This window comes from Protobothrops mucrosquamatus, unplaced genomic scaffold, assembly GCF_001527695.2.
Source record: "Protobothrops mucrosquamatus isolate PMUCROS unplaced genomic scaffold, P.Mucros_1.0 scaffold150, whole genome shotgun sequence".
Lineage (NCBI taxonomy): Eukaryota > Metazoa > Chordata > Lepidosauria > Squamata > Viperidae > Protobothrops > Protobothrops mucrosquamatus.
In genome coordinates, this window is record NW_015386515.1 from 238,956 (window position 1) to 262,720 (window position 23,765).

Here is a 23,765-nt window from a genome sequence, read left to right on the forward strand (position 1 = left end):
TGAGACTGTCTCTGGGAGAAGGGGGTGATGGGGGTGGCTAAAGGGGGGACCCCTTTAAAATCTTGAGTTGGAAAGCTTTCACCCCAAGTCCTGTTTAGAACGCCTGCAACCATCTTCTCTTAATAAAGATGCCTATTGGAAGAAATATTCCAAGAGTTCTGTCTTCTTAAGATGCAAAGTGGGGTAGGTCCTTACACATGGTTTTTTATAAAGACCAGACAATGTTTGATCAGATACTGTTGACTTCAGATGAAAAGCTGATTAAGAAACTGTATAATTTTCTGTTAAATTTAAAAATGGAAGATGAACAAGTGAAAGAAACATTGGTAACTTGGGCAAAAAAAATTGGGCACAATATAGAATTAGAAAAATGGCAAAATCTTTGGGGAAGAAATTATAAATTGACAATGGCAACTGCTAATAAAGAAAATTTATATAAAATGTTTTATAGATGGCACTTACTACCTGCGAGATTAGCAAAAATGTTTAAAAACATGTCTAGTAACTGTTGGAAGTACAATAAAAAACCAGGCACGTAGTACCATCTTTGATGGACGTGCCCTAAAGCAAAAACGTTTTGGACAAAAATATATATTTGGCTAGAAAAGATGTTAAGAAAACTTGTAGATTTTAAAGAACTATTTTTATTAGGTATATTATCAGGAAAATATGATAAAGAAAGTGAATATTTAATGTTGCATGTATTAACAGCAGCAAGAATTGTATTTGCTCAGTATTGGAAAAATGAAGAAACACCATCTGAAGAAGAGATAATCAAGAAAGTACTGGACTGTGCAGAAATGGATAGACTTACAGTGAAGATTAAAGAAAAAGAAGACACAGAATATTTTCAAATATGGGATGTATTTTATCAATGGCTGGAAAAACGGGGTAGAGATTAGGAATTTAATGTGTATTACTAAGTAAAACAAATGGACCCAGACAACACGTTGTTTACTAAGCACTTATGAATTGTAAATGTAGAAAACTAATAAAATATTATATAAAGAAACGAATAGAACCAAAACCTTTTCATATAGGGGACAAAGTTTACCTTTCCACCAAGTTTTTGCAATCATTACAGCCGAATTGGGACCGAAATACATCAATCCTTTTCCTATTAAACACATAATCAATCCAATTGCAGTTGAATTAGAACAAAAGTCTATGCCAAATCCACCCAGTTTTCCATTGTAGTTTGCTGAAGCCTGAAATTACACCTACACTTGTGCCTGCAGCCATTACTCCTCCATCACCTATCAAGGTAGAGGGCACCATTTTGAAATTAAAGACATTTTAGACTCCTGCAAACATCACAGCTCTACTCAGTATCTCATGGCCTGGAAAAATCTTCCTGCCTAGCAGAACCAGTGGGTCTGTAAGAAACATGTTAAAGCCCCTAGGTTACTTAAATGTTTTCATGCTCATTATCCTGACAAACCTGATTTGTCAGGATTTGTATTCCTCTTTTCCTCTTCCCTCTTTCTGTTTTCCAGGTGGATTTGTCGTTCTATTAGGGGGGCCGTATGTCAGACCCCTCTATTTTACCTGCTGGCATTTTATTACTGCTTCATTTTATTACTGCTTTGTCTGTTTATTTAATCATTTTCAGGGTCTGCTATTCTGGTGGGAGGGGGGCTGCTTGCTGGAGGATGTATTCGTTTTGATTTCTCTTTGAGTCGCCCTCCCTCCGTGAGAAAGGAATGTGGTCTGAAAACATCTGCCTTAACTCCAGATAGCAGAGCCTGGGACCACTGGGAAACGAAACCGAGAGAGTACTAAATTGCCGGGCTCTCAAAACATCTTAGCACCTATGGATTGGCTGGAATTCAAACTGACTGTTGGGACACTGGGGGAGAGGAGTTTTGAATGGGCATTGTGATGTAATCTTTCACACACGAAATCTTCAGACCTTGCTTTGCTCTACTGCTATCACTAACTCTCAATAAAAGTTCCTTTTGAAACAATGCCTGTTTCAAGAGTTCTGCTTTCTTGGGAGATCTAGTTGAGGCAGATCCTTACACTTTCATGGAACCCACAAGTATTCAAGGAACCCCCAAGTCCTGAACTAGTGTCTCTTGTCTTACCTTTAACTATTGGGCATTAAGTGTGACCTTCTCAAAGCAGTGCCCTTCAAATGCTTTGAATTAAAATTCCCATCATTCCTAAGGCACCATATTGGGAACAAGTGCTTTCACATATCAGCATTGGATTTCTTGGATATCTTTTTGTTTGATGTATACAATCCTTCATGCTAAAGCTCACTGGGTGTCTTAATCTCTTGTCTGCAGTTTACAGGCTCGCATTGCTCATAGAATCCAAGAACTTGAAAATCTTCCTGGGTCCCTGGCTGGAGACCTGCGAACCAAAGCAACCATTGAACTTAAAGCCCTACGATTGCTGAATTTCCAGAGACAGGTAGGTGATACACTGCTGAAATTTTATTTCTCAGGACACCTTTGAACACTGAAATTAAATCAGTCATCTCCAGAGTTTGCATATATTGTAAGAAAATGAGACTTATGCTTGAGTAGCTTCCTTTAAATAAAATTCTTATAGAAACGCCTCTCCTTAATGGAGCTTACCTAAATAAGTGCCAAGTGGCTTTGCGGATAGTTCTCATGCAACAGAGTGATCCTGAATTTTCTGCTGCAGTGGAGCTCCAGTTTCACATGCCAGTGGACCATCCTGTTTCACCTCAGCCCTCTGAAATGATCCCTACTGAATGGGTGAGGTAATTTCACAGGCACTTCAAATATAGAAAACAACGGCATGCCTGAAAGAATCACAGTGGCTCTGCTGGCAAACAGGGTTTTGTTTTTCATTTTGTTCATTAAGCTTTTGGTATATTTTGACACAAGTAGATCTTTGCAGCAGCGTGACTCTAGAGAAAACAAGGAGGCAAGGACAGAAGTGAAGTAATTTTTGATAAAGAAGCCACTTTGCAACTCAAGCTAGAGAGCATGTCTAGTCCTTCTGTATCCTGGAGTGGTTGGCTGGTTTCTCTGTAACAGCCTTCTTTTATTTATTTTATTGGATTTGTAAGACACCCAATTCAAACAAATAATGTGACTCTGAGTAGTGTACAACAGAAGAACAAATAAGTAAAAGGAAAAGTAAATTACACAAAATATTTAACTGTAAATGTTCTTTCAGCCAGAGTATAGCGGTAGCGTAACAAGTTTAGTAAGAATGCCAGGTTTCACATAAATGTCTAGGTGCTGTTTTAGGGACTGAATTGGAACTGAGACGTGTTCTTGTTTCAGCACATTGCTACTTTTTGTTAATCTCTCTTCTCCATGGATTTTTGGAATCAGTTTTATATTTCTGACTTATGTTGCATGGCAACACTTACTCTTGTTCTACTTTTCAGAAGGATAGTTCTATGGGTGTTGTGTTTTTCTTTGCTTCTATTGTCCAGGCAGAATTCAGTACTCTTAAAAATAAGGATAGATAAAACTATTTAAATTATGGAAAAGCAGTAGAAAAAAAACTGTTCTCAGAGATGGGTCAGGTATAGTAAACTCTTTTTCAGAAGTATTTCTCATTGCTTATGTATCCTTATGTATACAGATGTTTAAAGTTTAACATGTATTCCGATATTTCACAACATACATAAAGACAACATAAAATGTTTTAGTCAACATATACAGAAAGTGAAGCATTTGATTGGAACCCACTTTATTCTCAGTTGGCATCTACTTTTCTTTTAAAATTTTGATTCACAGCTGCGACAAGAAGTCGTGGTCTGTATGAGAAGAGATACTGCCCTGGAAACGGCACTGAATGCTAAGGCATATAAGCGTAGCAAACGGCAATCCCTACGGGAAGCTCGCATCACTGAGAAGCTGGAAAAACAGCAGAAGATTGAACAAGAAAGAAAACGCCGGCAAAAACATCAGGTACCTATTGCTTCTACTTTAATTTGAAAAAGTGGCACGTATTCATATAGTCTCAGCTTACAACCACAGTCGGGACCACAGTTTCCATTGATTAAGTAAGGCAGTTGTTAAGTGAGTCATGCCAGATTTTACAACCTTTTTTGCCGCAGTTGTTAAGTGAGTCACTACAATTGTTAAGTACTATACCTTGCAGTTGTTAAACAAATCTGGCTTCCCTCATTGACTTTGCTTGTCGGAAGCTGGCTAGGAAGGTCACAAATGGCAATTGCATGACCCTGGGATGTTGCAACCATTGTAAATTCAGGCTGGTGCTAAGCATCCAAATTTTGCTCATGTGACTGTGAGGATGTTGTTGGTGTCGTAAGTGTGAGGACCAATTGTAAGTCATTTTTTTCAATGCCACGGTAACTTTGAACAGTCGCTAAACAACCTGTAATAGGATGCCAAAGTGGATAAATAATCAATGCATTGTATTTATTATTAGCTTGTTGGAATAAATAAAGGTTATGAAGATGTACATTTGGACAGTAGCTAACCATTGTCAAACGTGAATGAGTTAAGTGTGCCTTAGGCTGTGGCCAGTGAAACACCTTCCAAATTTTTGAATAAAGAGGTAAGCAAGAAAACCGTCAGCAGAGGAAAACTCATATAGAGAAAGAAAGAAAAGATTAGAAGTTAAGAGAAGAGATAAGGAAACATAGGGAAAGGAAGGGTGATTGTGGGAGAACTGGAGAGGCCACCATTCAGAAAATATAGATCCATCTAATGTATCTAGCCTGCTTTATGTAGGTTTCCTTTCTCTTAAACTGTAACTTACTGTTTTGTTCCCCTTGCTTCAGAGTGAAATGTAGAAAAGACTTCCGCTGTTCTAAAATGATAGCTGCTAACACAGCATCGAGAGGATGATGTTTGGGAAGTGGCCACAAAGCAAGGAGAGAGCATAGCATTCCATTCCATTCATGCTAGGAACCTCTGCTCTTTGCTTGGAGTGTTGAGGCATCAAGTAGATGATGGTGTTGTAGTCTCAATCCAAATATAGAGATGATAAATGATGAAAGGAGTTTTCTGACAGAGCTAAGACTTCCTACTTCACAAAGAAGCTGAAGAAGAATGAGTTGCAGTCTCATCTGATCTCATTAACAGATACAATAAATGGATAACATTTTAAAAAATAACAATAAAAGTTGTATTCATCAAGCTTGCGCTTGGCAATAAATATGAAGAGAACTGCCTTGTTTCTCCATAATCTGCAAGTGATGAGCAGGAAGCAAAGGGCTAAGCCCTGATCAGTTACAGACAGCACTTGATTTATTACACATAGTTTTTGTTTAATCCATATTCCATTTATGCAAGATCTTCCTTTGCCAGAGTTGCTTCTCATAGTAGAATCTAGCTAGTTTGCTGCATATTGGACCTCTGAAGGTCCCCTCTACTTGAGCTACATATGTCTGAAAGTTCCAAAATTCTGGAAATCAGCCAGAAAGAAAGCAGAAACAAACACAAAGATTCCTTTTGGATGCCCTGAAGCTAGTCTTGACCCCTGGAGCTGATAACATTTTGCAACAGTTTTTCAGAATGTTGGCAACTGCTGACCTACAGTATAATCAGGTTTTAACACCTTCATGAAGCTTATGTGTAATTATTGATACATGCTTGTGATACAAACAAGCTCTAACCCAGTGTAATCTCAGCAATTTTAAACTGTGTGGACTTGTTCCCAAAATTCCCCAGTCACCCATGATGGCTGTGGAATTATGGGAGTTGAAAGCCACACAGCTTAAAAGTTGCTGAGGTTGAGAAATACTGCCCTAACCCATTTATGGCTCATTCATTAAGCCATTTTCTATTACTGTTCTTTTTTTTTAGGAGTATCTCAACAGCATTCTCCAGCATGCCAAGGATTTCAAAGAATACCATCGATCAGTCACCGGCAAGATTCAGAAGCTGACAAAGGCTGTGGCCACCTATCATGCGAATACTGAGCGAGAACAAAAGAAGGAGAACGAGAGAATTGAGAAGGAGAGAATGCGCCGGTTGATGGTATGGCTTTTTCATTTCCCTGCATAGAATGAATCTGACTGATCATTTACATGAATGGTCCCAGTATAATTTTAAAAAATTATAGCTTGAGTCTGTGTATTTTACAGGCTGAGGATGAAGAAGGGTACCGAAAGCTTATTGATCAAAAGAAAGATAAACGCTTAGCCTACCTGCTTCAGCAGACAGATGAATATGTGGCCAACCTCACAGAACTGGTGAGACAGCACAAGGCTGCACAGGTGGCAAAGGAGAAAAAGAAGAAGAAGAAAAAGAAGGTAAATGAGTCAAATCAACCTGCGTAAACCTTTGATTTGAGATGTGTCCCATGTCAGTCTTCCAGGGGCTGAAATTGTCTTGAGATCTCATACGAGAAAACAGAGTCATTTCATGCAAAATTCGGTTCCCATGAGATTTGTGCCATGTTTAATGATACCTCTTATATTTTTATTTGAGAAGTCATTAAACTGTGGTGTCACCCGATGCTGCATTGCCCGCCTCCAAAGTTTATTAGAAAACTGAACCAGAGCACTTCAAAATGAAAATAATATATTTAAATAAACCTCTCTACATTTATGATATAGAAGTCCAAATATCTAAATTAATGTTAGAATGAAAATGTTGGTTCTTTGTGCATTAAAACTGGAAAAAGTAACCTAAATGCCTTTCAGATACTTCTCTGTTTTAAAATACTTCTCTCCATTGATCTTCATTTCTTTTAGAAGGCTGAGGTTGCGGAAGGACAGACCCCAGCAATTGGACCCGATGGTGAAGTAAGATCCCCCCCCCCGAACCAATTTAATTGTGGCTATAAACATGTGTATGGATTTTATTGCACAATGAGTACTTGCTTTCTTATGGTTGGGAAACTGCTTTTATTTGGACTAGCAATTGGAATGCACTGATGCAAGCAGCTGGTGTTGAAAATTGTTTTAGAGGCTGCAATTGGTGGATCAAAGTTTCACCCATTGGTGGATTCTCCTAAAGGTTTCTCATAGGAATACATATTTTCTAGTCCAGTTTCTATCATGAATATCCTGTCAGTTAGAAATTACTGTATTCTGACAAAAACTGTGATGCTTCATCAACTCATCAGCATTATAAGCACAAATAGTGGCTTTAACAAATAGGACTTCCCAGTTACACATTGCCAGATAGAGGGAAGGTGGTATTCAATGTGTGAGTTTGGGCCACTCATTCTCTCTTAATCTAGCCTACTTCACAAGAGTTATTATGGGGGGGGGAAAACTGGAAAGAGGGCTGTGGATGCCACTGTGAATTCCTGGAACAAAGGTGGTATAAAAAGTCTAAGGTAGAAAAGAACATTTGCACCTGCTTGCAAATATCTATAGATGCAAATAAACACACTGATTGGAACAGAACCCATAATACACTTAACTACCGTAGGAACATTTCTGAGGCAGTCAATTGTTAATCCGATTAATCTGTTTTTTAAGGGCTTACAGGTTGGATATGGTTAGTGAAAGTCATGAGCCACTTTTAAGTGATAGGGTACCCTCTGTACCAGCTTAGCCAGGCAGTGTTTTTAATGTCTGTTCAGTTGTATGGGTAAGTATTGGTCCTATGTTAAAGATAGATTTTTATTTGATCAAACACTGTTGTCTAGTGTTTATCTAGTGTAACCTGTGCTGCTGTCCCATTGCTTTATCCAACCCATATGGACAGTAAAAAAAAGTATCTTAAGGAAGGAAAGATGGAAGAGCCACATTTCATATAGCAATATTAGGAACTGTCCATCTGGAAGTCCATTTTTTCATAAGATTGCAACTGTATTAGTCTCCCACCTTCATAGGCATAAGCTCTACTGAACTCTCCTGGATCTAGTTTGCCCTGCTAAAGTTGTATTCTTAATACTTAAGACATGTTCTAAAAATGACTGATTATCATGATAACTCCTCACTTAACAAAGATGTATTAAGGTTTGCACTCTGCTCCCAAATTTTACCAATAGAACCTTGGAGTTGGAGACAGCTTCAGAGGACAAAAAGGGCTTACCTTTTGTTTGTTTGTTTGTTTGTTCACAGTTACATGTCTATGGAGATTCTCAGTCATCCAGGTCAAGATTGTCCCAAAGGTGCTTTTTCAGGAGGCAACTGGACTTCCTTGTTTTTTTTTTGTTTTGAAGACATTTCGCTTCTCATCAGCTTTTCAGCTCTGATTGGATGGCGGGGATAAAGCACCTTTGGGACGACCATGATCTGGATGACTGAGAATCTCCATAGACATTTAGCTATGCACTTTGGGATGAACATCCTTCGAATGGTGCAGGAATATGAACAGATTTCCAGAAAACATTGCAGACTAAAGGAACCATTTGCAGACTCATCCCCAACAGCCTGCGCCTGTCTTCAACAACAAAAGGACACAGGACAGAAAACATCCTGCAGTCAAGAAGGCTCCACACACATTTGTACTACTCAGGTGACCCTGACAACACAAATAAATCTCCAGGTGGCTTCAACGACTCTCTAAAATAATGCAAATGACCAACTGTCTGCAAGGACATTCCCCACCTTCCAGTCAGAGCTGAAGAAGTTTTGTGGATGAGAAGCAAAATATCTTCAAAGAAAAACAAGAAAGTCCAGTTGCCTCTTGGAAAAAGCACCTTTGGGTTTACAATTACACTTAAGCAATGCCATTTTTCCCCTCTGCTTCCTCTTCTAGATGCATTTTATTCTTTTAAAAATTACTTTAACAGATATTTGGAAACATAGCCAAGAAAAAAGCTAAAATAATAAAAGTGCTGTATTAAAGTGACAGTAATACTGTATATAAAAATATATATTGAGCACTTTTAAATCATTATTAAATCCAGTCAATATTTTGTAATAACAAAACCACTGACAATCTTATTTTTGGGTATTGCAGTTTTTAATTAATTAAGAAAACTTTTAATTAATAAAGAAATTAATTAATATGGCAGCCCATATTATAAAAAAAAACATCAGTCAGAATAAGCAATAATAGAATTTTCTCTCTAAGATCAGAAAATCTGGCTGTATTATAATGAACCAGGCAAACATTTGCTATAGAATGGGCAAAAAAATCTGGTATTTTAAAGCCTGATGTTGTATGCAGAATTATAATCAATAAATGGTTTCTAGGTTGATTTAAATTCAGGATCAGACTTGTTTTTTAAATACAAAGTTACTTTGACATTAATACTCCCATAATGTAACCTGCCATTCTTCTAAGAAAGAAATTGTGTGTATTTCCAGAAAGAAACGAAGTATAAAGCTGTTCCTTTCCAGAAGGAGCATCCTATGATGAAACATCTTCCAGAATTGTTCAATTTTGTGATATTGCCAAAAAGCAAGAAAACATTATCCAACCTGATTATTGCATTTGCAACAGTTTTTAAAGAAATATCTATTTTGGCAATCAACACTGGTATAATAAGCCAACAAAAATATTGTGCATCTGTTTTCGCCTAGTATGAATTTCTCCTAATAGTAAATTTGATATTTGTTTTCCACTGATAGTCCCACTGTTGCATATCAATTGCCCTGTTTAAATTGTGCATCCATTTAATCATTTAATCTTTGCTTCTGAATCATATTTTGGTAACAACTTATGAATAAACCCTAGCAGGTGTTCTGAATGTTCTGTTATAAACCTTTCAGATTCAGTCATGGTTTCTGAGGATTCCTTTTTCTTTTTGTCATTTCTTTTGAACTAAACAACTTAAATTGCAGTTAATTGAAACCATTTAGGTATTTCTGACCAAGGAGGAGATCAAAAGATTCCATCTTTGTTTTATTAAAGATTAAATAAATATTTAAATAAATATTGCAATCTATACCAATTATTATTTCTCTACTGATGAGATATTTTAGAATCATACTTTATGTGAAAAATACATTTTTAATATGTTATTGTATTTCTTCAGCCTTTAGATGAAACCAGCCAAATGAGTGACCTCCCTGTGAAAGTGATTCATGTTGAAAGTGGGAAAATTCTTACTGGCACAGATGCCCCAAAGGCTGGACAGCTGGATACCTGGTTAGAAATGAATCCTGGGTAAGTTGCTTGCAGAATTCATTGTTATATTTTCCTCAAGAAAAGTGACATGCAATATGTCTATTCTGTGCATTTTTAAAAAAAAATAATAATCGTAGCAATGCTCTGGGGTAGGTGCCCTCAAGCTTGTGAAGACTGTAGCCTGTATGTGTTGCTAGAGAACTTGCTGAAGTTGCAATGGACTCTGTGTCTGGAGTCTCAGCAAGCTAGCCTGTTATCAAGGCAAGCTAGCACTTCAGTTTACCAGACTTTAGATTTTCAAAAGGGATTAGACAAATTCGGGGATGAATAAGAGCTCTTAAACTTTCCAAGTGAAGAGGAAGCTCACAAACACATGACGACGGTGGTTTAGGACATTTAGGCACAGACCCTTGGCAGCGCCTCCTTCATCCCCAGCCACCCATCTCAGCCCATAATGTCAGTTTTCCTCCTCCGCTGGCCCTTCCATGGCCATTCTCCACAGCCCTGGCCCTCCACACCTCGCCCTTTGTCCCTGCCCATTCGCCCAGAGACCATTTGACCTGGCCCTTTGGCTGCACAGGACAAATAACCCCCAGGCAATCAGGTGGCAGGCAGAAGCCTTGGTGCTGCGGGGGCAGTGTGTGATTGGCGATGGGCAATTGCAGGGGCTGTGGGGGGGGGCAGCGTGCGATGCAAGTTTTTTTTAAAAAGTACTGTGACTGCTCCGCATGTTTTGGGCCCTTGTTGATCTCTGTCACCAGGACTGAAGGGAGGGGGAATGGCGGCGGAAATAGAAGCTGCGGGGGCCACTGGGGGGGAGACAGGTAAGAGTGTGTTGGGGGGAACAGAAAGGGAGGGAGGGGCACCTCAAGGGGGCTTCACAAAGACAGCTTTGCTCGCAACTCAGTCAGCTCCAACGCAAAAGGGGAGGAGGAGCAAGGCTGGCATGGCTTCTGACGTTGTGGGAAGGGGCAACAGGTGAACGGCAAGGCTGGCTTGGTTCCTGCAATTGCAGGGGGCATGGGGGGCATGTAGACAAGGCCAGAGCGGCTTCTGGCATTGCAGGCAGTGTTGCAGCAGGGAAACGGACATGGCGCCCAGCTTGGGGGCAGCCAAACTGCCTGTTAGGCATTAGGCCGGAGTGGCAATGGTGGGGCTCCCTCAAGCTGAGCGCCACCTCCGTTTGTTTGCAGCACCCCCGCCCCTCTCCCACAATGCCAGAAATGTTCAGAAATAGTTTATTTTCTGTGGGGTTTTTTTTTGCAAAACACTATTTGAAAGTGTTCCTATAATACAGTTCTACATTTGTCCATGTGCACACTGTGAACTGAAACTTTGCTGTCTTTTAATCCCACCTTTATTGTAAAAATAATAAATAACTCAAGGAAGCAAATTATATCTCCTTCCTCCTCCTATTTTCCCCACAACAGAGAGAGAGAGAGAGAGAGAGAGAGAGACTTTCTTTTTCCTTCCTTCTTCCTTCATCTTTCTCCCAGTTTCCCAATGATTCTGAAGGAAGGAGTGATTCTAACTGACTTGGCTTATCAGAGGTATTTCTCTATAGTAATTCACAATTTCACAATTATTTAAATAGATATGAAGTAGCACCAAGATCTGACAGCGAAGAAAGTGGATCAGAGGAGGAAGAAGAGGTGAGGAGGAATGTTCTGTTGATCCATTTGATCTGTTTTAGATCAAAATCAGACATATGTGCTATATTTGAAGCATCTTTTATCCTGCATTAAAAAGAATTTTGTTAAGAACCATTTGATGTATTTTATCTAATCTTACTTATTTTCAGATAGGGCCTTCTTGTCATCTTGTCTTATCATCAGGAAAACAGAACTTAATTAACGGTTCCTATTTCCCATTAAATTTTGCTGTTTTCACTTCAGTACAGTATAAATCAGTCCAGCAAAATTAAACTGTATCTCCAGTGAGTAATTCTTCTCCTTGCATTGGACCATTATAAGTGGAGATGCATGTGAGCAGTTACACATGGGAAATGAGTAAAGGAGAAACAACATTCTAGTAAACATAGCTGAACCTTTAAGCAAAAACAGTGCAGAGAGCCTGTATTGATTGTCTATCTGTATCTCTAATCACAAAAGATAGACACACACACACAATTTTTTTTTTTAAGATACATCCTTTTCTGTGAGAATATAATGGTATAAATCTTTCTGCAGTCTGATTTCTTAATTAAGACTATATTGCTTCTAATGCAGTCATTTAATGCTTTATTATTGTTTATGTAAAGCGTTTCCCCTTTGATTTGGTTAATGGTTGCATAGTGAGGAACTGAAGTGATTTGAACTGTTCTCAGTTTTTACCCCAATCTTCATCCAAAAACTCTCAGAATTTTTTTGAGATACCGGTAACTTACAATTGGATGGTTCCTATTTTTGCAGGTTTTCTGTCTAAAAATGCCACAAAAGATGATGTGGAAAGAAGAAAACATGTATATCCAGGGACCAAATGTTAGAAAATTCTTATAACAGGCAGCTTAAAAAGAAAAATTTAAAGGGAATGGATAGCCCTGCAGCCCCCCCCTTTTTTTTGTTGTTGTTGTTGCTGCTGCTGCTGCTAACATCTTGAGGGGACCGGGTGGAGAGGGCAAATGATCAGAACCAATGGGGTGATCCTTCAGTGCCAAGATATTGTAAGTTACATTAAGTTGCTTTGGTTTGTGGCAGGAGGAAGAAGAAGAACAACCTCAGCCTGCTCAGTCTGCTCTGCCTGTAGAGGAGAAGAAAAAGATTCCAGATCCAGACAGTGATGATGTATCAGAAGTGGATGCAAGGCACATTATTGAGTAAGACTCATATGGTGTTTTTCTATCAGCTGCTTCTTTTGGCATTTTCTTTAAATAGAGGTGAAAAAGGAAGGTGGATGCATATGGAACATCTCTCCTAAGTGAAGGAGGGCAGCTCACACTGGAAAAGACCCATTTTCTGCCTTGGGAAGAATAAAATTGGAAGCCCCTTGGGGGGGTTTGTCTTCCCTTTGGTTCCCTAGGGGGAAGAGTCCCTAGGGCAGGGGTCCCCAACCCCCAGCCCGTGGCCACTACTGGGCCACAGCATGCCAGCAGTCGGTCTGCATAAACAAGCAAAGCCCATTCACTGGATGCAGGCAGCACACAAAACCACGCACCCTCCTGTCCATGGAAAAACCTCTCTCCACGGAACCAGTCCCTGGTGCCCAAAAGGTTGGGGACCTCTGCCCTAGGGGATTAGATAAGATAAGATAAGATAACCTTCATTGTCATTTTTTTTTTACTGGGGGCACAACGGCACACATCAAAAATGAAATTTAGTTGCCCGCTCTCAAAGTGAAACACATACATGACGCACACCTAAACATACTATGAACAACATATGCATAGACTCACATCCCTACATATACTGTACGTAGCAAATAAATATTAAATACTGTCCATCTTGAATTATATTATATTATATATTACAGCCCGGCAAAATACAAAATGGCAGAAAAAGAAAGAGATAAGGTAGCTTATCTAGCCCCCTCTTTGATTCTATGTTGCAAAAGAGTAGCAAAATGGCTAAGCCAAATTGCATAGTTACTCTAGTACTGTAGTAGGGTAGCAGTTAAAAAAGGCACTACCCCAGGCATTGCTCTTCTTCTTTATCTTCATATTAATGCAGAAATAGATGCTGCTATGGATCCTAGGTTCTGAAATTAGAGCTGTTCCTGATTATAGACGCCTTCTTTCTCCTGATAGCAACCCTCCTTAGCAACCAATAATAAATAAAAACAATTATGTAATTATGCATAATAAAGCATTGTTAATTTGGGAAGGCTTGAAGAGAACAAGGAAAAAAAATTCCATTCTGGCTGCCACTCTTTAATGGTTCCATGGTTACCATAAGGAGAACATGTGCCGCCTAGCAACAAGGACCAAGCTTTGCTTCCTAGAAGTAGAGCAGCTCCCACCAAGACCATCTGAATTCTCTGGTTCTTCCCCAGGCCTTTCTGCAAAAAGGAAGGAAGGAAGACTCTAGTAGACAGTGATGGGAAATATTCCTGGCTTTAGGTATTACACAGAAGTTCCAGGCACAATCAGCCTGGAGCCAGGCAACTTCACTGGAGATTCCAATCAATCACCCAGAAGGGAAACAGATTCTTGAATGATCCTGAAAGAAAGAATCAATAGTGTGATACAGAATTTAGCTTTTGCATTCCCCATTATGTTATTGGCACCCCTTTGCCTTTCCAAAAGCTAGAACTTTAGTCCTATCCATTCCAAACAGGAGACGATGAATCCAGAGCAGGTCTGAGCTCCCAGTTGTCCAAAAGCCCAAACAGAATTTTTCTAAGAAAGTGAAGCCTCAGAACTAAACTAGAGAATGTAAACCTCCACAGCTCTGCCCCTAAAATAAATAGTAGCAAGGAGGGATGTTTTGTCAAGTGTTTTTTTCAAACTGTAAGTATTTCCCAAAAAAGAACATACATACACAAACCCCAAAAGATAAGTCAATTCTTGTGGGGGGAGGGTTTCTGCTCCCCCACACCTAGCAAGAATTACGGTAATCTCCTTTGAATTCCCCTAAGATAGCAGTTGTACTGCCAGTAAGGTTAACACTCCTGTTCTACCTTTCTCATTCCCTTGAAACCTTTTCATAGGAACGCCAAGCAAGATGTTGATGACGAGTATGGTGTGTCTCAAGCCCTGGCAAGGGGGTTGCAGTCTTACTATGCTGTGGCTCATGCAGTCACTGAAAGGGTAGACAAACAGTCATCCCTCATGGTGAATGGTGTCCTCAAACAGTATCAGGTAAGAGTCAGAGAGTACGTCCTTACCGCTTGGCTTTGCCTGGATGTGGAAATCAGTATTTTGAGCTGCTCTGTAGAACAAGACCACAATTTTCTCTCTGTAGGCCCTGTAATGTCTTTTGTGTTTCTTTTTCCTGCCCACAGATCAAAGGTTTAGAGTGGCTGGTATCACTGTACAATAATAATCTCAATGGTATCCTGGCCGACGAAATGGGCCTGGGTAAGACAATCCAGACCATTGCTTTAATTACATACCTCATGGAGCACAAACGAATCAACGGACCCTTCCTCATTATAGTACCTCTGTCGTAAGTATACCTCGAAGACAGGTGGGCAACTTTGAACCTTCTGTATCTGTGAAAAAGCACTGCTACTGTGTACTGATTGAAGTGTTAGTGGGATGCCATTTAATAGGAAAAATAAATAAAGCTTTAAAATAAATAAAGCACACGTGACTGAAACATCCAGGGCAACAAAAGCAGCATGTGATGTGCTGCAGTAACAGTTCCAGAGAGCGGGCAATAAAAAGAAAACAAAGTTTAACAATAACAGCAACAAATGTCTGAGTATTTTTATTACAAATGAGTAAATTTACAAGTTTGGTTCAGGCATTACACATTGTGGTGTTCACTGACTGGTTGAGAAGCCTACCCCTGACTTGACTGCCCCATTCAAGTGTTATTGTTTTTTAAATGACACAGTTAGAAAGGGGGTGGGTAAAACCTTTGAGAAATAAAAACCCTTTGAACTAATGCTTTACTTGAAATGCCATAAGGATTTTAACTATCAAGAATTGGCAATCAAAGATTTTAAATAACTTAATCATTTGTGTTTCATATAGTTATTTAATGTACATTAATTTTGTAGGAGTGAAATAATTTAATTCATTTAGTTAAATAAAAGCAGCTGTATGGAAAAAAAGTATGGCACTGATAGGTTTCATCTGATCAGTCAGCAGATATGACTACAAGTTTGTGTTACACTTCTAAAAAGTTGCTTCTTTTTGGAAGAATGACAAATAATGGTGAAGCCAATATTAACTTTTATGTTTATAGCTTTATAGAGTTTTTAGTTATTTCTTAAAATGATATAATTAACTTAGTTGTATACCTTAATTAATTAAATAATGAGTTTTAAGTTTTATAATTGTAAACCTTTTATTTATTTACTGATATTCATCTTTTTCCATCTTCTATTGAAATAAATTATTAATTTAAAATAAGTACATAAAATTTGGGTGCAGTTTTTATTCATTAAACATATGGTTATGAGATTTAACTTTTAATTCTTGAAAGAAATGAGAAGATAACTTATAAAATGGAATTTTCACTCTTTTCTGTTTAGAACTCTATCAAATTGGGCCTATGAATTTGATAAGTGGGCTCCTTCTGTGGTTAAAGTCTCATATAAGGTAAGTATAAAAATTGATATTTTCATACACTCTTTCATGATCTGAAGTTTTTAATGCTATCCTCTGTCCTTGGATGTAATGGATAAAAGTATCTCATTGCTGTATCACCCCTGTGTAAGGGCTGAATATCTTCATCAGATCTTCCACCTCCAATCAGCTTTTTATTTCCTGATCTCTGCTTCCCTTTTCTCCTCAGATTTTCCATTCTTTTTTTATTTTTCATGTTTCTGTTTCTCAAACTGTTTAGCCAGCCCCACAAAGCTTATTCCTCTTTCCAAAATTGTCAAGTGCCCAGGAAATTACAAGATTCAGGCAGTTCAAATGAGTATAAATATTTAATTCAAGCTTAATCTCTTTACAAGAATCGGGCCAACTGGTCGTTAAGGGAAATGTGCTGAAGATAAGAGAGGCATTCAGAGTGCGCTAGACTTAGATCTCTTGCGGTTGCTCAGGGATTCATGACTTAGAGTTCGTTTGACCCCTCCCTCGTGCTCAGCCTGGTCATCTACAAAAACCTCTGTGAAGTTTAATTCCTTGCCCTTCTCTGGGCTACTGATTTGTTTACCTGTCGTGTGGAAAGTTTATAAAGTAGATCGATCAATTCATTTCATGGTCATACATGCAATAAAGAGCATAGATTAAATGTCAAAACATATGTTTAGATGTTTGTGTGTGTGCTTTTTTTAGGGCTCTCCAGCTGCAAGACGGGCATTTGTACCTCAGCTTCGAAGTGGAAAGTTTAATGTTTTGCTTACTACATATGAATATATCATCAAAGATAAACACATTCTTGCAAAAGTGAGATTTCCCTGGTCCTATATTCTTTTATTTATGGGGTTCTATTTATATATTTTTTTCTTAAAAGGCAACTGAGAAGAAATTGATTTAGAACAGTGTTTTTCAAACTTGGCAAGTTTAAGATATGTGGACCTAAACTCCCATGCTGACTGCGGGGGTGGGGGGGGGAGTTGCAAAATTTTGACAAACATTGATTTAGAACAACAGAAAAATACATAAATATATAAATATACAATCATAGAACGATGACAGCCAGCAATAAGAAAACAGATTAATATACATTGTCTATGGGTTACACATGGAAGCATGATTTGTGCCCCAGTCCTAAATGTCAATATATTTTATATGTACTTTGAGTGCTTAAAGTTTAGCCTGTGAAGTTGTGAAAACATCCTGAAAGAGATCAATGGCAAATCAATTCCATGTTGTTACCAAGAGAATAACATGGGCATGTTTGTCTAATCATCAGGAATCAAGCAGATTTTATTTTACTTCAGGCTATTACCAGTTTGGGGGTGGGAGGAGGCAGGAAGTGGGTGGAATATGTGAATGTGTGTGTTGGGGGTGCGTCTGCTGATTTTCTGCAGGTTGTTTAGCAGCATTCCAACAATTTTTCAAAGATTGGTTTGTAATAACTGATTCACAATTTCATGACTGTGATTAAATTCAAGGATCATGTGACCTCTCAACTAAGCCTAGTTTTGGCAAACTGTGGAACTGTGGTTGTTTGCCAGTCCCCAAATCTACCAAATAATAAATGAATAATCTTTATGAGTTTGAGTTAAATGAGTTATTCTAAAAATAGTGTTTCGCTATAGTCTGTATAAATGAGATGATTTTATTTTTCCTTGTTTAATATTTGTGGTAGCATCTGTGATACAGAACATAGAAATTAAATGGCAAGTTGAGGATTCCTATTTCACTCCTCTCAGAATATATAGTTTACTTAATAACATTTTAAAGCCAAAATCAGTAGCAACCTAACTCAATAGTCTATGTCTTTAAATGAGAATATGTCCTGGGGGAAGAAGCTTATATTCTGGAATTCAGGCAAATCCTTACAGCTGCCAACTGGTATTGTCAGATTCGTTGGAAGTACATGATTGTTGATGAAGGTCACCGGATGAAGAATCACCATTGCAAGCTAACCCAGGTTCTGAATACACACTACGTAGCCCCTCGTCGTTTGCTGCTGACAGGAACTCCACTACAAAATAAGCTACCAGAATTATGGGCTCTGCTCAATTTCCTCCTTCCAACTATCTTCAAGAGTTGTAGCACATTTGAACAGTGGTTTAATGCTCCGTTTGCCATGACTGGAGAAAAGGTAAGTGCTGAAAGAAACATCTAATTCTGTTCTTCAGTCAAGGCCTTGTGAAGCTCTGCACAACCCTCCAGTGGGTTCTGTCTGAACAATGGCAGTCTACCTCAGACATTTCACTCTCTTGTGTGCAAGGTTGTCTGTTCCACTTAACAGATTTTGCTTACTCTTTGTGGTGGATTCCTCAGTGTACCATAATAACCTATGTGCATAACTCCAAATAATCTGATTATAGTAGTAAAGTATAGCATTGCCCAAATCTTGGGATTTTATGATTGAGGTTTTTTTTTTTTAAGAGTTTTGTTTCTGAACAGATTGTTGATTTTTTTGTGAGAAGATTACCCTCTCTTAAAGGATCAAATGTACTTGAATTGTCTGAATTCAGACAATTTAAATTTAAAGAATTTTAACATTACTGTTAACAAGATTGGATGTTCTCACCTGGTTGTGCTACCATAGTTACCCAAAGCAGCTACATAAACTAAATATTTTAATCATTTTTTTTCAGTGTTAAGCATGGATTCTACTCAAATAAAATGTTCCTTATATTTGACTTCAATACTTTCTCAGATACAAACTCAAGTTTATGTTTCACCTAGAATGCTAAATGAATTATGGGTAGGATCTATTTGTTTATCATATCTGTATTCTACCTGGTCCCAGTAAAGCCAACCAAAGCCAGCTATATCAGATGGAGATGTTTGCTGGTACATTAGGCACTTCTTACTCATATTAGCCCATAGTTCTAATCTGGCTTGACACAACCTCTCCCAGAAATTAATTGGTCATTCATTGTTGTAGGCAATATGTTGAGTTTAGAAAGCTGGAGAGGAATCAAAGAAATAATATTTTGTTTTTTATAAGTGTGGATCTATAATGATAGATTTTTCTCTTATTCAGCATGTTAAAAGTATTCCTATAGTTTTCTATTGTTACTGGAGAAAGATATTTTAAATATTGGTGTTTCCTTGAATTTGTGTGTGTTTTGATTACAGGTGGATTTGAATGAGGAAGAAACTATTCTAATTATCCGTCGTTTGCACAAAGTTTTGCGCCCCTTCCTACTGAGAAGATTAAAGAAGGAAGTAGAAGCGCAGCTACCTGAAAAGGTAATTATATACACCAGAGACTATTCCAAATTCTTTCTGGAATCTGTTTGGCTCATGGAAATAGTGTCTTATCATTGTTGATCCCTTTGGAATCTGATAGCTGCCATTTCATTTTCTTAGAAAAGATTCTGTTGGTCAGGAAAAGTGTCTGGTTGCTTAGGATGTGATATTCAAGAAGGCACATGACTTAATAGAAGAGTTGGTGTTCATTACTACTCAATGCCCATTTTAAAAAAGGCTTAGAATAGCAGTGCTGAGAAGGACCTGGATCTGGAAGGATGAAGAATATTGCCAGGCTAGATGGATTGTTGGTTCTGGTCTTTGTGTAAGTAGGCGGGGGGGGGGGACACACAAAAAGATTGCTGCTAAGGATGTCAGAGGTGAGCAGCCCCTTCGTGTGCATTTGATTTCTCTGCCAGCAAGGTTGGGGCTTTTTTGCTGGCAAGTGTCTACATAGAATCCAGTTAATAGTGGCACCAAAAGAGTCAGGGTTCTGCCGATAAATGTTTGACGTCTCATTTTCAACAAATGCATTCCTGCTTTTCTGTATACATCTGCAAGAAGTAGAGGAAGACTTTATTGGCTTAATGATCTATATTTTCATAAGAGATTTAAGATGGAGAAGTCAGAAGCATCTGATACGTATAACGACACCCCTCCAAAATTTTAGATCTCTTTGACCATAGACATTAAAGGACATTACTATATATCAGAATACCAAAACATACTTCATGATGTTGTCATGTGACAAACTACCCCTTATGTATTTGTATGCGGTATTGCACTGTTCTCTACAACAAAGCTACATCCCTAACCAAATCAATTTTAAAGGAGCTGCTTAAATATATCAAAAATTTGAAGAAGCCCCAAATGTCAACCACCAGCATAATGTTGGATTCCATGCAGTATAAAAACAGTTTGCACTTTAATGAATCCATGTGCCTTCTCTCTTCCAAACAGGTAGAATATGTTATTAAGTGTGATATGTCTGCATTACAAAGAGTGCTTTATAGGCACATGCAAGCAAAGGGAGTGCTGCTTACAGATGGATCTGAAAAAGACAAAAAGGTTTGGAGAACAGATTTTTTACCCTACTGTGAAAAAAGAGTGGGCATTCTTTTGTTGGACTGATTTATTATCTTCCTGTACTGGACTACAACTTTCAGCATCCCCAACCAGTCAGATTACTTCTTTTTTGGAGCTCAAGACAGGACATAATGGTTGGGTCTTTGATGGCTGGCTTCAGCTAGTTCACAGAGGGACTCCACATTAGATAAATAGGCTTGTGATCCCATCCTGGAAAGGGACAGCAGATAGAAAATGGAGCCAGCATGGGAGGTTTAAGTTTCTAATATGTGGAGTGTTCCATAGATAGTCAGAATGAGGCATAGTCAAATGCAACCAAATATTTAGATTAGTAATAGCACCCATTGATGTACAAATCATTAATTTCTGATCATAACAGTATTTTAAAGCACAGTGGTTAAAACATTCATTTGCCCCCACATTTGAAGTGGTTGGGTTCTCCGGCTGTAGCATTCATTCTTTGAGATCCTCCATGAAATCCCTTTCAAATGATGTTTCTGGATAGAGAGTGCAATATGATAAGAGATTCTTAGAAGAAATTTGTGGACCATAAAAAAATTAATACAGATTTATACACCTTCCTCAAATACTTCATGTGCTTAGTTTATGTGATGAGAACTTCAGCCGCACCCAAATAATAGCAAAACAAGACAACCCTAAAACAAAAAACTTTTGCAGAAACGAAGCTTAATACATTGAATGTCCCATGTCTGGTTCCTTTTTCGTTGTCCTACACATATAGCTAGAACTGTCCAACATTTGCTCTGTGGTTTGAACAGTGTAGAAGAAAGAGGCCCATGGCAATGTAGGTGTGGTATAAATCAGGGGTCCCCAACCCCCAGTCTGTGGACCAGTACCGATCCGTGGCATGCCAGCAACCGGTCCACACAAACAAACAAAGCCCCATCCGCAAGATGCGGTCAGCACACAAAACCACGCACCTTCTGGTCCGTGGAAAAACCTTTCTCCATGGAACCGGTCACTGGTGCCCAAAAGGTTGGGGACTTCTGCTATAAATAGTTTGCCTTCTTCAATATTTTTCACACTTTTTCTTGCAGGGCAAAGGTGGTACAAAAACGCTCATGAACACTATTATGCAGCTGCGGAAGATCTGCAACCATCCATATATGTTTCAGCATATAGAGGTAAAGATGTGGCATTGTTAAAGAGGAGACTGGCAAAGAGAAATGTGCTGGAGCAAATGTGTGGAAGGATGGCTTAATGGGAACGTGTGTGGATAAATTACTACCATTTCTTTTTTTGTTGTTTTTTTATAAATATTTTATTAATTTTCTATTTTTACAATCAAGTGCCTAATAGATGACATGATGACTGAGTCCATTAGTGATTCCGTGGTACATGTAAGCTTCTTCAAACTAAATCCAATATTACACCCTCCAGTATATCCTCTCTTCTTCTGGTAATAGACATTTTTCCACATTAAGCAAATACAATTCTTATTGTTGTGAGTAAATATACAATTGCCTATCAACATTTGTTACATTTTTCTAATTAGTGTCAATAATATCAGTTTAGAATATCTTTTCTAACCAAAGCATATCTTAATAGCATTTGCACCCAATATCCATTTATTCAATCTATATCCTATTTTCACTTTTTTAAATTTTAATTCCCCATCCATGTTCAAAATATCCCAATCATTTATAACTTCAGAACAAGTTATATTTGGGTAACCAAAAGCTTCCCTTATTCAAAGTTCTTAGCATATTCTTATTTCCCTTTTCATACCAAGATATGATATTCTGATTACAAATCCTATCTATCTGGTTATAATAATACTTCTATTTCTAGCAATCTATTCTTAACCATATTCAAACATCTAATTGGTAATGTAGCATCTCCTCTAATAGATCAAAGCTTCTGTTTCCTTCAGTCTTACTCTAGCTTTCTTCCTTTGCCAACTAACTTTCCAAGTCAGTGCATTTGGATAATCAAATAATTCTTCCTCTATTTTTGTGTATATTATTTGAGACAAGAGAAACAATTTAGTTAAAGTATTTTTGGAAGAACTAGCCTGTTGATATTCATTAAACAGCCTCCCTCCTTCTCCAGTTCCCCAAAGTTCTGTTAACGGGTTTATTTTAGCTCTCCTTCCTTATCCTCCAGTATGTTCTGAAACCTTGGTTTGTAAAATGTATTTTCCATTTCCAATATTATCGTTGTGTCTTCTAAGTCTTCATTTATCTGAGTCTGGTCATTAGTTTCTTCCTTTAGATCCTCAATGTTTGTGTCAGCATTCTCTAGTTTTCCTTCTATTTTCTGGGTTGCTGGTTCCTTCTCTATAGTTATTTTCTGAGTTTGTAGATTTAAATTAGAAAATTGTTCTTTTATCTCTTTTGTGTTATTTTTAATCTCATCACGAGCTAAAGCAATTGTTTCTTGTATTAATTTCAACATGGAGAGAATTTCTTTCTGTGGTTCATCAGTATTTTCTTGGTGATATGGCAAACTGAGGCTTCTGGAGACAGATGTTAAGGATGATTTTTTACTATTTAGAACTAAGTATGGAACATCCATTTTATTTTTTGTAAGTAGCCTTTATAAATTTATCCAACCAACTAGCCGTTCTTAAACCTCCCCTAAGCAGATATAAGTAAAATTCAAATTTTTCTGTCCAATGAGAAAAATATCCTTTCTGTCCAGGGAGAAAAAAGAACCATTAAAGGCTATTTAACAATCAAGATTTATAATCCAAAGTGTTCCATCATATCAGGCAATAGTGTATGTTTCTTCTACAGGAAAATAGTTCCACAATACAGTTCTGAAAGTCAGTATTTGTGTTCATAGTTCAGACAGGCCAATTTTAGAATAATATTATCGTCTCTGGCACAGAGATAAGCAGCCCCCAAGTCTGTTCCTTTTTCTCAGCTGCAAGTCTCAAAAGTAAAAGCTTCAAGGCCAGCCAAAATCCTGAAGCAAATAGCTCTCAAGGAATATTTGTACCGGTTGTCTATCCTTTTTCTCCCCACCTGGCATCTAAAAAGTAGGCATTGTACTCTGTTGTCCAAACTGATATGTATGAAACTCTGCAAGGAAAAAGAGAAATCTTCAGTTTCTTTTATTGGCTGAAGCTTTCTAGAATATCATAATTCATGACTTTCCTCCTTGCTCCAGATTTATTCCAAGATTACTCAATGTAGTATTGTATATACACCATTTAAAGCAGTGGTTCTCAACCTTTTTAATGCCGTGACCCCAACCGGTCGTAAGTCGAGGACTAAACCTGTCGTAAGTCGAGGACTACCCAACCGGTCATAAGTCGAGGACTTTCCCTGCCTGGAAGC

General features: G+C 38.1%; 1 protein-coding gene across 1 annotated transcript in view; it reads left to right on the forward strand.

Moving 5' to 3' along the window:
• Positions 1–23,765, forward strand: part of SMARCA4 (SWI/SNF related, matrix associated, actin dependent regulator of chromatin, subfamily a, member 4) — a 92,477-nt gene that overhangs the window by 41,558 nt on the left and 27,154 nt on the right. Inside the window, exons 7-22 of the mRNA XM_015813278.1 lie at positions 2,292–2,418; positions 3,729–3,902; positions 5,769–5,942; positions 6,050–6,217; positions 6,662–6,712; positions 9,850–9,980; positions 11,536–11,593; positions 12,638–12,756; positions 14,586–14,736; positions 14,880–15,043; positions 16,080–16,146; positions 16,834–16,944; positions 18,029–18,271; positions 19,261–19,374; positions 20,335–20,442; positions 21,519–21,605. Coding sequence (XP_015668764.1) covers positions 2,292–2,418; positions 3,729–3,902; positions 5,769–5,942; positions 6,050–6,217; positions 6,662–6,712; positions 9,850–9,980; positions 11,536–11,593; positions 12,638–12,756; positions 14,586–14,736; positions 14,880–15,043; positions 16,080–16,146; positions 16,834–16,944; positions 18,029–18,271; positions 19,261–19,374; positions 20,335–20,442; positions 21,519–21,605 — 2,047 coding nt within the window. The remainder of the gene's footprint in view (positions 1–2,291; positions 2,419–3,728; positions 3,903–5,768; positions 5,943–6,049; positions 6,218–6,661; positions 6,713–9,849; positions 9,981–11,535; positions 11,594–12,637; positions 12,757–14,585; positions 14,737–14,879; positions 15,044–16,079; positions 16,147–16,833; positions 16,945–18,028; positions 18,272–19,260; positions 19,375–20,334; positions 20,443–21,518; positions 21,606–23,765) is intronic.